General features: G+C 49.1%; 1 protein-coding gene across 1 annotated transcript in view; it reads left to right on the top strand.

The window, feature by feature from the left end:
- NPAS2 (neuronal PAS domain protein 2) overlaps positions 1-15,189 on the top strand; it is a 112,081-nt gene that overhangs the window by 67,119 nt on the left and 29,773 nt on the right. Inside the window, exons 7-10 of the mRNA XM_012555778.1 lie at positions 9,689-9,807; positions 10,887-10,969; positions 11,693-11,799; positions 14,197-14,344. Coding sequence (XP_012411232.1) covers positions 9,689-9,807; positions 10,887-10,969; positions 11,693-11,799; positions 14,197-14,344 — 457 coding nt within the window. The remainder of the gene's footprint in view (positions 1-9,688; positions 9,808-10,886; positions 10,970-11,692; positions 11,800-14,196; positions 14,345-15,189) is intronic.

Here is a 15,189-nt window from a genome sequence, read left to right as displayed (position 1 = left end):
CTTAGTTCTGTATACCTGGGTTTTTTTTTAAAGTAACAAAGCTTTCTTTTCAAGTTGAGACACTGTTTGCCTGAAAGAACGTGTGGAAATTATGTGTGATTTTTTTTTTTTTTTGGAAACTGTTAGTGCTGTAAACATGCCGCTTTTAGAATACAAATTTAAAAGCAAGAGTGCAGAGTGCCTCTCCAGAGCCTGCTGTACAAACCGACGTTCGGTGGCTTTCTTTAGACAAAAACCCAAACTCTTTGCCCTCGAGTCGATTCCGACTCATAGTGACCCTATAGGAACTATGGAACCGCCCCATAGAGTTTCCAAGGAGCAGCTGGTGGGTTCAAACTGCCGACCTTTTGGTTGGCAGCCAAGTCGTTAACCACTGTGCCACCAGGGCTCCTGTGTTAGGTAAGAGGCCCCAAATGTACTTGTGGAACACAGGAACCATAATCCTGACCTGATTAAAATAGACAGCAAAAAATGTCTAGGACAAATGAACTTTTAAGATTAAACCATATGAAATCACCAACATTCAACCATTTTTTGACCTATAAAATATGGTTTAATGTAACATCAGAAAGAATTCAAATTTGATTCATACATTTACTTCTCAATGAACATTGAACAATGGGGTAATGAAAAGATCTCAGTGAGTGTTTACGAAATTCCAGGCACTGTGCTCAGCCTCGGCATGCTCATCTCTCAACAGTCTTCCGAGGTAGCGCTATTAGCATCATCCTAACATCACAGAGGAGGAAAGTGATGGATAAAAGAGTTAAGTGTGAGGTCCACGGGTAGGAGGTGGGGACCCAGATTCATACCGAGACCCTGTGACCATCTGACCCACGCTCTTAACCCCCGTGCTTTGCTGCCTCCCACAAATCTGTGTAGAAATTAAACATCCGGATACATCAGGTAGGCCAGCCCCTGCCACCTGACATTCTGTTGGTACCTGACATCCATACCTGTGTACCGGGGTACCTCAGATGTCCTGCATCCATGCGCTAAGCTGTCCCACGCACTTTCCCCAAGTCCTCAGGCGTGGCACAGATTTAAAAAGTAACATGGAAATGACATTAGAAAAATAACCATAGGTGTCAGCTTTATTTTAATAGGACACCTGCTCACACCTCCAGAGAGCTAGGTAGGAAACCCTGCTCTGGTCAACGAAAATGACAATCCCTAATGTTGGTATAGGGCTCTTTCGTTTAGGGAGCATCGTCTGGCGCCGTCTTATTTGATGTCTCTGAAGATGTTTGTTGTTGCTAGTTACCATTGAGTTGGCTCCAGCTGAAGAGGTTAGGCCCTCATTTTCATCAATGGGGGAATGGAAAGGACCCCACCCCCTCCTGAGCCTAGCACAGTCCGTGCCTGGCGCATAATAAGCACCCAGTAAAAGTATGTGGACCTGAACTGAGACTCAGAGACGTTGGCCCCGGGGCACACAGCCAGTAGGGAGCAGAGCCGGGACTCGGGGAGAGACTTCCGACTCACAGGGAGAAACACTGCTCTTCCCTGGGGGCTGGTGACAGAGCGCTCCTTGACTGACCCCAACCCATACTCCAGGGGTATAGTGACAGCTTCCAGGAGGGTTCCGCCACTTCTTTACCTGGAATCCAAATGAGGATTAAATGCACGTTGGCACACACTGGCTAAGGAGTCCCTGGGTAGCGCAAACGGTTAACGCGCTCAGCTGCTAACCACAAGGTCGGCAGTTCGAGTCCACCCATAGGTGCCTGGGAGGAAAACCCTATGGAGCAGAGTTCTCCTCCGACACACACACGGGGTCGCCACAAGTTGGAGTCGACTAGACGGCACCTGGTTGGCGAGTTCATCTTTGGCCTCCATTCTGTGCCCCTCCCATCTCAGCTCCCTGGGGCCCTCCTGGGGTGCTTGGGGCAGATGTCCTTACCTAGGCCCCTCACTCAGGGGACGCCTAGCCAGGGCTGTGGGTGACACACTCTCTTCCTCTCCTGGAGCTCATCTGAGCAGTGGATTTGGTAGAAGACTGACAGAGGCCCTGGGCTGCTGGCAAATGGCATTAAAGGAACCCTCAGGCCTTAACCCACAGGCCCCGCAGAGAAATGCAGGCCCCAGGGCAGGGCAGGGCAGGGCAGGCAAGACTGAGCCAGAGAGGGCTTTTGGTGACCCTTAAATAGTATAAATGAGGAGGATCCCGGCTGCGTGTCCAACAGCCCAGGGAACTGCTCAGGACTTGCCCAGCTCTGCTAACCACTGTTAGTAGCCTGGTTAATAGGAACTTGGGAGGCGAGGCTGGGGCAGGAGCACCTGTGCCCTCACTGACCAGATTAAGCTGTCTTAACTGGACGGTTCCGAGTTCACCATTGGAACATGCCACCTCAGCCCCTCACCTCGGCCCCCTGTTCACGTAGGCTCTGTAGGCACAGACGCTGTTGTCCAAATACTTGAGCCAAGTGGAATTTTCCCCTGTTCCACTCTGCACATTCGGTCACTCCTCAGGACTTCATCATTTGCCACAGATGTTCCGAGGGAGGGGAGGGAACACGGAACTTCGTATTTTTAACCTAGATTTTTCCATAAATGCAAAGAAATATGTGTCAGGAAACAGAACGACAAAGTAGGCTTTCTTTGAAGTGTTTCACTTCGGGACAGTCTGTGTAAAAGCTTCCTAGAGGAATCTGGGCTGGGGTGTATAACCCCCCGCCGCCGCCCTCTCAGAAAAAGCAGACTCTCTGATCCCAGCCTTCTGCACTATAGGCATGGAAGGGAAGTGCCCGGTAGGAGCAGCCCCTTGTCTACCTCCGCTCTGCACATCGACTGTTTCCAGAAATCACTTCATTTAGAGCTATGGTTGTCCCGGAGTCCCTGGGTTGCACAAATGGTTAAGCACGTAATTACTAACTGAGAGCTTGGTGATTCAAGATCACCTAAGGTGCCTCGGAAGAAAGTCCTGGCGATCTGCTTCCGAAAGTTCACAGCCTTAAAAACCCTCTGAAGTATAGTTCTACTCTGAAACACATGGGGTCGTCGTGAGTCAGAATCTACTCGACGGCAGCTGGTTTGGTTTTGGTATGTTTGTCTCCTAACAAGTATTAGATAGAGGCGCCCACAGAGCCTGCCTCAAATCCCAGGCACTCGGGTCCTGCAACCCCACCACCACCACCTGCGCCAGCCACCTCCCCCCACTCGCGTTGGGAAGGAACTGGCTGGCTGATTTCCGAAGGCCTGGAGAACTCCCATCCCTGAAAGATAACCTCATGCCGGGAAGAAGGCGAGCCTCTATTTTAGCTCTTGCTCTCCGCACCCCCCACCGCCGCAGACTGGGACTTAAATGAGTGTCTGACTGAAATCCAGAAAGCAGCATTTCAGAAGTCGCTGGTGTGGTTCCAAATAGGTCAGCCTCAGCAAACATTCCACTCCAGGCTTTCCAGAAACCACACACCAGAGTGTAAGAGTTTCCTGCCCTCATTTTACCTACTCGCCTGCAGCCACACAGCCAGATTTCAAATCCTGGCAGAAGTGGAGGCTTTTCAGCTCACGACACTCGATTCCGTATGTTCTGTGGGATTTCTGTAGGTTGCCTCATTGCAGAGGGTGGGATTTTTGTTTTTTCTTCTCCTTCTTTTTTCTTTCCCTGCCTGAGCCGAATTTATTGAGATGTCGCAGCAAAGGGAACAAAGCATATGCACGGCTGACCTCACTGGGAATGGAAGCCTGAATTTGGCACATGATGAACAGCTTCATGAAGGAGTGTCTGATCTGACAATCACGGGCTCCTGAACGTAGGAAGCAGAGTGGGTCCTCCGCCTCGACAGAGAGCATCACGTCCCCTCCCCAGCAGTGGTCATTGCTGCCAGATTAGATTGCAGAGGAGTTAAGGTCACAATAAAGGACATATTGTTACCTGTCACCAAAGGATAGCGTCCCACACACGCATCTAGAGTCCGTAGGAAATGGAGCAATGAGGAATGGGTCACACACGTAATCAACCACTTCTCCTGGGGCCAGGGGAACCTTCATACAAGTTGTCCGATGGTTGTGATAAAAATGTGAACAAGCTATCCACTTGAAGGGCAGGGGATGAGCTGATACGAAGTTCATTTCCCTGAGAATGCAGATAGTTTGGCCCTGTTCCCACCAACCCATCTGGTGGTTATCTTGTCAGCGCCCTTACAGTCCTCTGGCTGTTAGGAGTACTCATTGTCATTAATGAACGCCAAGGGGAAGATATTTAAATGATATATTGTTTCCCCATTAGAGTTTTTTTTTTTTTTAATCCAATAAATTGCACACTCCCAGCTTTCTCATGGGGCTCTCAGCTTCTCCCAGCCTCATTCATCCCTGTGCTAAATAGCTCTGGCACGGAGGCAGGAAGAACCAAGCATTACCCAAGTGAGTTGGGCAGTGTCCCAGGCCACAGAAGGAGCTGGATTATTTTGCTGGGGCTTCTCCCAAGGACCCAGTCACCTCGCGATTCAGGACACATTCGGAAAAGCATATCGTGAAGAGGAAAAAGAAAAGTGTGGAAACAGTGCTTAATTCATGGGAGATGATTTCTCATGAAGGTAGAGAAAATTCCTTTACGCTCTAACATTCCAAAACTACAGCCCAGACGTTTTGGACGGGTATCACAAGTGGGGCTTAGGAGCGGTATTCTGCCTCTGGCAAACCAGCCCTTGGTTGTTTCACGTCCTCCCAGACCTGATCGGCTTTGTTGTTCTCAGAAGTGCTAGAGAGCTGTCTGTCATTTCTCCTTCTGGACCGTAACTGTGTTTTCCTTCATCTGTTGCAACTGATTTATCAGAAGCAGCCCGTCTCTGATCAGAATATGTAATTGTTTGGGCCTGATGGCAGAACCGATACTGAGGGGAACAAAGTCAGGACAGCTTTCTCCATTTCTTTTATGCTGTTAGCTGATGTTCACCATCACCATCTCTGCTCTTCCCTAACCCCTTTCGAAACAAGTTCTCAGACCACCTGAGATCTGCCTGTAGTCATCCTTGACATCATTTGGGAGCATACATTTGTCATCAGACAGACAGTAAAGCCAACCTCAGGTGCCAAGTGAGACAGACATTAACGGTTGTCATCGAGGTGATTCCGACTCATAGTCACCCCACGTGTCAGAGTAGAACTTTGCTCTGTGGGGTTTTCAATAGTTGTGACCCTTCGGAAGTAGATCGCCAGGGCTTTCTTCCGAGGCACCTCTGGGTGGGTTCAGACTACCAGTGTTTCAGATGATAGCCAAGCACTTAACTGTTTGCACCACCCCAGAAACAGACATTACTGACTGTATTCTGTGGAGGACCTAGGGACTTCCTTTTGGGAACTTAAGAATGCCAGCCTAAGGCAAGCTGTTTAAGGTCTCTGAAATTCGAGACTGTGGTGAAAGGTTCAGGAGCAGAGAGTGGGCTTGATGTCTGCTGGTCATTTTAATATGAAGACCAAAAACAGAGCACCATCCTGCATCTCTGCAAGCACGAGGCCAGCAACCAGCACTTCAGCTGTTGGCCGCGGAGCAGTGATTGCTGTGTGCTGATCGCTGCAGTGTGGTTGCCTAGGTCCCCTTCTGGCCAGTTTTAATGCATCAGTAAAGCAGTGGACTAGCCTGTGTGGCAGTGGGACCCCGTGGGCACCATCCATGGCCGACACAGTGAACCAGCCACCAGCAGTACAAGGTGGGGCTGCAGACAGGAAGCCATCTTTCAGTCTTAAGGTCTTAGGGGTGTATTAACCAGTAAGCAAGGTTCGCACGGGCTTACAGTGAGCAAGGTACATAGGGGCTTACAGTAAGCAAGGTGCCCACGGGCTTACAGTGAGCAAGGTACACGTGGGCTTACAGTGAGCAAGGTACACGTGGGCTAACGGTGAGCAAGGTACACGTGGGCTTACAGTGAGCAAGGTACACAGGGCTTACAGTAAGCAAGGTGCCCATGGGCTTACAGTGAGCAAAGTGCCCACAGGCCTACAGTGAGCAAGGTGCTCACGGGCTAACAGTGAGCAAGGTGCCCACGGGCTTACAGTGAGCAAGGTGCCCACGGGCTTACAGTGAGCAAGGTGCCCACGGGCTTACAGTGAGCAAGGTGCCCACGGGCTTACAGTGAGCAAAATGTGAAAAACAGGTGAAACTGCACTACAGATTAGTAAGTAAGCACAAGTAAGCCCGTGAGTACCTTGCTTGTTGGGTAATCCGTCCCTGGACTGTCTCCATGCTAGTTACTGTCAAGGATCAGAGGGTCCTTTCCCAAAGCAGGCCTTAGCTGTGGTTTGGGTGTGAAATGGAAATTCATTTCATGAGAGATTCATTCAGTAAACATATGTTGAGCACCTGCTGTGTGCAGGACACCCGCTCAGAGCTGGAGACGGAGAGCAAGACCCAGGGCCTGCCAAGAAGGCTCCTTAGCTTTCAGCAAGAGTAATATCGATTTTGAGTAAGATGCCTCTCGGGGGAGAGCAGCGAGACAGAACTGCTTTTATCTGTATCAAGAGTGCTGGTGTGCACGAGTGTTCTGCAGGGGCCGAGGAGAGAGACGTTGGAAAGCGGTCAGAGAGCTGTTAATACCGCTGTTCCTGCTTTAAGTGGTTAATGCTTCCGAGAGGTTCTGGAAGCCAGTTGTAATTAGATATATTTTTTCTATTACTTAAATTGAAACAACTAATTAAATCTTTAATTAACGTTTTTAAAACACCCTGGGATAAGACTTGCCAGAGAAGTTAGTCTGAGTGCTACAATCTTACTAGGAAGTCCCAGGGCACAGTTTGCTCTTGCGTGGACTTTAGAACAGGCAAGAAGGCTCACTGCTGAGAGGAAAAGTCATTTCCAACGCAGTTTGCAAAATGTTTAAAGTATCAAAGTTCTGCCCCTTGGTTTTCACCAAGGTTTGCCCCTTAGTCTCCGTTAAATCCTTCCTTCTTGCTGTGTTCTCCCCCTTGATCAAGGCCTCGGCAGTTTTTTGGGAGGAAGCTTGTTGAGAAGAGAGGGGTTGTTCATTTCTGGGCCCATCTGTACAGCACTTGGCTTACCGAGTGCAGGCTCCGAGCAGTAATGAAATGTGAGGGTGGGTGTGCATTTTCATCTCTGAAGCCTTGGAAGTTGCAAAAGAACTGGAAGGAAAGACCAACAGAGCTATGCCGGGAAGGAGAGCCAGGCCAGCATTGAAAATCAAAACCAAGCCAGTCACCGTCAAGTCGATTTAGACTCGTGGCGACGCCACATGTGCAGAGCAGAACTGAGCTCCAGAGGGTTTTCGTGGCTGGGACCTTTCAGAAGATTGCCAGGCCTTTCTCCCAAGGTGCTCGGCGTAGATTCAAACCACCAACCTTTCAGTAGTCGTCAAGGCCCTTCACCGTTTGTGCCACCCAGGGTCTCCAGACCAATGTTAAGTTCTGCAAAAACATCTACCTAATTTCCTTGGCCCAAGTTTCTGCCCATTTGAGAAAGTGACAAGGGGCAGAGTCTTTGGGAAGGTGTTTCCTGCCCACACTAGTTTCCTATGCCCTCTGCTCACCATAAATCATGATAGAGTGTGTGAGTGTAGCAGCCGAGAGGGTCACTCAAACAAGGCAGATCGTTTCGAGATGAACTAAGGAGGCTTTTTCTTAACACTCCTGGGAAGTCCTCAGAAGTGTGGTTGTGAGGTCTTGGTATTCTGAAGGAGCAGGGAGAATTTTTATTAGGTCATTATCTGGCGGGTAACGTCCCTTAGATTTAAGCAGAGAGGATATTTCACATGTGGGACATTTTAAAATGTCTTTTTTTAAAATTTTGCAGATGTTCACATCTGCAGGCCCTTCCCTTTTGCAGAATTGTTTTCCTGTGCCTTGATACATTTCTTGGCTCACCCTGGAATTTAATCTGCGATGGTCTAAACTAGCGAATAACAGATGTGAACTCTCTGCGGACCACTATTTTTTATTTTTATCCACTTTCTACTCAAGTTTGGAAACAGTTATTAGTATTTATATGAATGAACTCAGGAATCTGTTTGGTAAAATGTATTTATTCATGTTAGTGAACGTAACACCACAATATGGAATCATTTAGGAACCTATAAATATCTAAAATAAAAAGATGTTGGAATGCTGAGTATCTGGCAGATTTTATTTTATAATGCGTTCAGCTTCCCGGTGTTCTCTATGTTCTTGGTTCCATTGGAAAACCAAACTATGTTTAAATCTGCAAGTTCAGAACCATACAGGATAGAAGTAACCACATTTAAAAAAGAAAAAGGTCATGTAAATTCTCGACCCTGGCTGTTATAACCTGGGGAGCTTTTAAAAAATGCCCTGAGAACTGTGCTCTTTTAAGAACGATCTCTATAGGATCAAAGTGACAACCGCAGCTTGAAAGGTTAGATAGGAAACCTAGGGGGCAGTGAGTTTATGTTAATGGAAGAGGAACAACTGAAAGAAGGAGGGTGAGAATGGTAGTACAGCTCGAAGAATGTAATCAGTGTCACTAAATTCTCCACGTAGAAACGGTTGAATTAGTGTGTGTTCTGCTGTGTGTATTCTCAACAACAACAATAAAATAAATAAATGGTTTTTTTAAATGGGGAAAAGAAAATGCCAGCGCCCAGGCTTCACCCCCAAAGATTCTGAATTAGTTAGTCTGGGTGGGGCCTGGGCAGCCCCGTGCAAGCTCCCGAGGATGCCAGTATGTAGCCGAGTATTCCGTGCACGTGGTCAGCTGACTGTTCTCATGTTTAACAGGGTTCATCACCTAGGAAAAGCCACCTAAAACTAGCAGAACTTTTCTGTGGCCCAAAGGGGAGATCCGTTCTCCACAGTTGCCCTGAAGGCAGGTCCGTGGCCTCCAGGGAAGACGGCTGCTGTTTCTCGGGGGTACCTCCCTGAAGCATCTGGGGGCCTGGTCTCAGCGTTGGGGTGGGGGGTACCCAGCGCAACTTCCCCATCTTCCCTATTAGAACACTGGGCATGGAACATGGACTCCAATCCCAGCTCTGCTGCGAGCTAGCTGTTGACCTTGTGCGAGTAACTTAATCTCTCTGTGGCTCAGTCTCCTCATCCACGCAATGGGGATACTGTATTTTTACTCAAATACCACATGTCTTCTAACGTGTGTTTGCCAACTGTGCCTTCCCGTCCACGAGGTATTTGCCTAAGCTCATTGGCGTAGCCACGCTTACGAAAACACCTCGGAGGGAGGGTGCGGGTGGCAAACAAACATAGAGGCCATGCGGTATTTGCTTTGAAAATATGGTATTAGTAAAATCGGCCTTATAGGGTTGTTGTAGAAATTAAATGAGATGCGCACAAAGCATATTTACAAGCATGAACTCAAATCCCAACTCGGCTGCTAACCAAAAGGTTAGTGGTTCGAACCCACCCAGCAGCTCCGCGGGAGAAAGACCTGGCGATCGGCTTCTGTAAAGATTAAAACAAAAAAACAAGCCCATTGCTGTTGAGTTGATTCCAACTCATAGTGGCCCTACAGGACAGAGTAGAAATGCCCCATAGGGTTTCCAAGGAGCAGCTGATGGATTTGAACTGTTAGTCTTGTACAAGTTACTCAATGTCTCTGTGCCTCAGTTTCCACATCTGTGCAATGGGGCTAATGGCAATACTTGCCTTATAGGCTTGTGGGGATTAAAGGAGTTACTGTGCACGGTGCACCGAGAGCACAGGCTGCCAGGGACGGGTCTGCTCTTGTCATCTGACGGGGCTAAACTGTGGCTTCTCTTCTCCCGCCCAGTGCCTACCCCTTCTTGTAACGGCTTTGACAGCACCCTCTCCCGGCCTTGCCAGATGCCCTTAGGAAAGGAAGTCTGCTTCATCGCTACGGTTCGTCTGGCAACACCACAGTTTTTAAAGGTAAGTACCTCAGAGAGAATTTATCATGCAGAGGTATTGAAATTTAGTCAGATTTGTTGTTAGGTGCTATCGAGTCCATTCCAACTCATAGTGACCCTATAGGAAACAGTAGAAACTGACCCATAGGGTTTTCTAGGCAGTAATCCTTACAGAGGGACCCTGGTGGTGAAGTGGTTAAGAGCTTAGCTGTCAGCCAAAAGGTCAGCAGTTCGAATCCATCAGCTGCTCCTTGGAAACGCTATGGGGCAGTTCTGCTGTGTCCTGTAGGGTCACTATGAGTTGGAATCAACTCAACAGCCATGGGCTTGTTTTTTTGTTATTAGTATTATTATTTAATCTTTACAGAAGCAGATCACCAGGTCTTTCTCTTACGGAGCTGATGGGTTCGAACTGCTAACTTTTTGGTTAGCAGCCAAGTGCTTAAACGTTTTGCTCCCAGGGTTCCTTGAGTCCCATTTAGTTATACTTAACTAATTGTCTTTATTGGAAAGAATAACATTACAATGGAGTTGTCACTGACTGAAAATCTAAGATGTCTGGTTCCTGTACCAGTAACAGCCACACACACTCGTTCCCCTAACTCAGGGTTCCTATGAGTTATTTTGTTTGAAGGCAGCATCAATTGTTGTTCCAATGGCAGAGATGCTCCATACGTCTTCCTACCGTCCATGCCAACATTAATGCCACTCAGGGCTGGCGTGGAGGAGAACTGAGCGTCAAGAAACTGAGACTGTTTGCTTGTCTGTGATTGCGTTGACATCTAGGGCATAAACATTGGATTAAATTAGTAATTCCAATTCAGATGAAAAGCCATTTTCCACGTTTACCGCACTTGTAGATAATGGGAAGGGAGTGGTGTGACATTTTGGCCCCTAGGTATTTTTACTCAGCTTGTGAAATTAATTTAGTATGAGCTGATACCGAAATTAACTACAGATGATGAGTCCCAGTCCAGCACAACTGGGAGGCTTGTTCTAGATGACTTTAACTTCCGTTCCCACCACCTCTTCCTCTTAAACAAACCAAGGGTGAGCATCTGGCACCCCAAGTAACATTTTTCTTATTTCCTTCTAATACAGGAAATGTGTATAGTTGAAGAACCTTTAGAGGAATTCACTTCAAGGCATAGCCTGGAATGGAAATTTTTGTTTCTGGATCACAGGTTTGTGAGAAGAAACACATATTTGGGTTGGGTCCTTTTCAAGTATTGTTTGCGTGAGCCACGATTTCCTTGTGAGAGAAAAGGCAGGCCTGCCTGGTCAGCTGAAGGAGAAGGACTCACTGGTGGTGGGGAAAAGTCCCTCCCAGCCCAGGTGAGGTGGCTTCCCTTTACCACCTCTGTGCCATTTGTGGAGACTCTGGGTTTGGGGTCCCACCGTCTCCGGAGAGCCAAGGCCTGAGCCCGGGGCCTTCTGTGCCAGCGCCCAGGGAGGCAGGAGCAGGTGAGGGAGGACGCTGTCATCATCTCTCGCCCACACCCTTTTGGTCCTTTAGCTCAGCCTTTTTTCTTTCGTTTTCAACATTATTCACACATTAAGAACTAGAAACGTCCTCCTCTCCACCCTTTCTTTTATTTTTTTCATTACTTTGGTGTTTGGCTGATCGAGTCTGTAGTTGTTTTTAGCTCGTCGACAGTGATAAGGTTTATTACTCCTCGGGACGGATTATGCCAATGGAACAGTGTATAAATGCCAAAATTTCTGAGCACTTTGGAAAACATAGCCTCACCAGTTTTGATCTCTGCAAAATTATTTTCCTCCTCGTGTTCTTGAGAAACGAGGCCCCCGTGTCGATCGTTAACCACACAAGCAGTGCGCCGGGCCTTCAGAACCGCAGCCCCGATGCTGAGTCCTCTGACGGAAGCCTCCCGAATGTCCTTGTGCAGGGCCCCACCCATCATAGGATACCTGCCTTTCGAAGTGCTGGGAACCTCGGGCTACGACTATTACCACATAGACGACCTGGAGCTCCTGGCCAGATGCCACCAGCACTGTGAGTACCCACGCCCACACCCCACGCCCACGACGGGCCTCTTGCTGCGGGAGCACGGAGACCAGGAGTCTGCAGTCGGCTCCTCGCCTGGTTTCTCTGCGGGGCGGAGGGTGTGGTTTCTCTGGAATGATCTAGGGGTGCGGTGGAGACCCCGTCTGGATTACCCCTATGCCTTGTTGTAACCTAGAATTGGCTTTGCCTACCCACCCCCCAACGCCAGCACCCTCCAGTAGCCCCTGGATATGTAACCTATCTTAGTTAAGAAAGCAAGGTGACGTCAGGAAATGTTTTAAGTTATGCAAGCCATTTCAAGGACAGTTCAGTCACTAAAGTCACGTGACTGTCCTGTAGTCGGCAGATAAGTATCGGTCGCACACTGCAGACCCAGGACGTAAAGGTGACCCAGGTCGCCTTGCTGCCCTGCTGGAGCTGACCGTCTAATGGGAAAGCTCCCAGCAGATGATCTTGTAGACATGGTCAGTGCAGTGCAGGAAGTGTGCACTGTACCTGGGGGGCTCAGAAGAGGGCTCCTCACCCAGCTGGGGGGTCGGGGAAGGCTCTGCCACAGAAGAGGGGACACACTGGCACAGGTGTAGGGGGGTGGGGTGGGCTCATGGTGTGGAACGAGGGGGAATTACAAGCATATCCAGCTTCTCACTTGGCGGGAATCAAGAACCAACAATTTAATGCTGCGTTTTCAGTGCGGACTTTCAGCTTTGAGCAGGAACCTTCGTCCTCACACTGACCTCTGGGTCATGAGACGTGTCTGACCACTATCATCCTATTGGAATAGATGTCTGTAGCACCCACTGTAACTTTGTCTTCTGTCCCGTTGTTCTTACTGAAGGCAGAGTAGGCTTGTGTCCCATCAAGATCTGCTGTTAGAATTTGAGGCTAATCTGTAAAACTTTTAACTCCATACTCCTCAAACTGTGGCCCCAGCACCAGCTGTTAGGCATTGCAGTGAGTTTGTTAGATGTGTTAACTCTCCACCTTCCTAACCCCACCTTCTCCCCCGACCCCTACTGAATCAGAATATTCATTTCAACAAGATCCCCACGTGATTCGTGTGCGTATTAAAGTCTGAGAGGCACTGTCCACCTAGAGGAGCCTCGGAAGAAAGGCCTGGTGATCTACTTCTGAAAGATCAGCCACGGGAAACTCTCTGGAGCACAGTTCTACTCTAACACACATGGGGTCACCAGGAGGCAGAGCTGACTTGACAGCACCTGGTGCTACTTTAAACCTCTGGCTCCTGACTCTTCTGAGAAAGTCCATTCGGGGGAAGGATTTCCTTCAGCATCTGAAGGATTTCGGGCTGGGTCGGTGTTTTTGTTTCTCGCTCTGTGGAGCTGGTGCCCTTACCCCGCTGGGCTTCTCTCCTTTCTGGGCACCTCCTTCTCCACGTCACGGCTCCTTTTACCGTTTGAGTTCCCCACCTTTGATTTCTCTGGACTGTTGACTGTGTGAAGAGATGCAAAATGCCAGGCGCTGTGGAAACGGTTGCTGTCGTTAGGTGCTGTCCAGTCGATTTCCACTTCACAACAAACCCATATGACAGAGTAGAGCTGCCCTCTGAGGTCTCCTAGGCTGCCATCTTTACCGACGCTGACAGCCAGGTCTTTCTCCCTTGGGGCTACTGGGTGGGTTTGAACCACCGACTTTTTAGTTAGCAGCCAAGTGCTTAACCATTGTGCTGCCAAAGCTCTTTATTGTAGAACTAAAACCCAAATTTATCTACTTCCTTGGACCCAAAGTCCATCCTTCTGTCCCGCCCAGGTGGTAAATCATCAGTAGCCCATTTCATTCTGGACGCCCCCGAGCAAGTCCACCAGCAGACGTAACCACAGCTGGCTCCGCGTGCCCTGCGGCAGGGGGTGGACTGGGTGGGGAGGGGAGGGATCTCTACCAGCCTCTCTTTATTTTCGAACTGTGTGGACTAAGTATAAACTGGCTGACAGCCGCAGACTGAGTCCAAAGGTTGCTGCTGTCGGTTCTATTTTCGGTCCCATTTTTCCAGCGTCTTTGGGGCGCTTTTCTGGGCTCGGCTCCCAGCAGCTCCACCTGCAGCAGGAAGAGGTTCACCGGGGGATCTGGGCCTCTTTTTAATTAAACCTCTAGCTTCCGAATATGTTCACATCTGCCCTTATTTGAGGATCTTTGTAAGTTTTGGAGCATTTGGGAAAGTGTGTCGGTTGCCTCTCTGTTATCCAGAATCCACGGTAGTTTACCCCGAGATTGACACTCACTTAAAATGCAGGGCAACTGGGGAAACAAACCGTGTTTGGTATTCTCTCTCTCTCTCTTTTGTTAATTGCATTCTAATGGTAACTTTTGGGAAGAAGCTCCTTCTCTGGTGTGAACCTCTGACAAGAGGAATACCTTTTCTGCCCACAGTGATGCAGTTTGGCAAAGGGAAGTCATGCTGTTACCGGTTCCTGACCAAGGGGCAGCAGTGGATCTGGCTGCAGACCCACTACTATATCACCTACCATCAGTGGAACTCCAAGCCCGAGTTCATCGTGTGCACGCACTCGGTGGTCAGGTACCGGCCCGTGGGGAGCTGTGCTCTGGCAGCCCTGTTGGAAGTGGGGGGCGAGGCCCCTGTGACCGAATCAGCTCAGCAGCCCCACCAGGTAGTCCCAGCTTCTGAGGGTCAACCCCCAGGCTTGAGTTCTTCAGGGTGGTTCATGCTGTCCACTGCGGGTGATGGAATAATGACGGGAGCTCACCTCCCTGCCAGGTCCACTCCCAGCTCTGCGCTCCCGGGCTGAGCAAGTTTTCAGTCAGTCCCCTTGGAAAGTCCCGCGAACTCCTCCAGGCTGCCAGCATGTTACTTAGAAAGTCACTCTTCACTGACCTGCTTACATATTTTTCCCTTTTCCTGAGCATCCCCCAGCCTTCCATTATCACTGTTTTGAGAAAAAAATTAAAAAGTTGCCTCTCAAGAACTCAAAAACACCTGCTCCCCTTTGTTTTTAATGCCTTAAAATTCCCCTCTGGCAACTGAGGCGGTGCTGGGAAGGCAGCCAGGCTGCCTGCGGGAGAAGGTATGTGGCGGGTTCCTGGTGGCCTCGGGGTGCCCTCGCCCAGGGCGTGTGAGCAGGGGTCCAGAGGCAGCAGGGCACCCCAGCATTTCACGTGCCCATCCACGTCAGGTCACAGCTCCCAAAGGTGAAGGGGGAAGAAACACTGTTCTTCCGTTTTTGTTTTGTTTTTTCTGGGCTACAGAAGTTTTAAGAACATAAGCCGGTTTTAAACTGCTTTGGGAGACAGGGTGGCTATGAGTCAGAATCGACTCAAGGGCACACAGCAGCAAGAGAAGAGGAATTGAGGACAGCAAAGAAAGAAAAGTTAGAAGGACTGTGTTTTATGCATTTACATTTTATG

The sequence above is a fragment of the Trichechus manatus genome, unplaced genomic scaffold (assembly GCF_000243295.1).
Source record: "Trichechus manatus latirostris isolate Lorelei unplaced genomic scaffold, TriManLat1.0 scaffold00004, whole genome shotgun sequence".
Lineage (NCBI taxonomy): Eukaryota > Metazoa > Chordata > Mammalia > Sirenia > Trichechidae > Trichechus > Trichechus manatus.
Note: the sequence above shows the minus strand (reverse complement) of the source record. Positions and strands in the feature narration are given on the sequence as shown.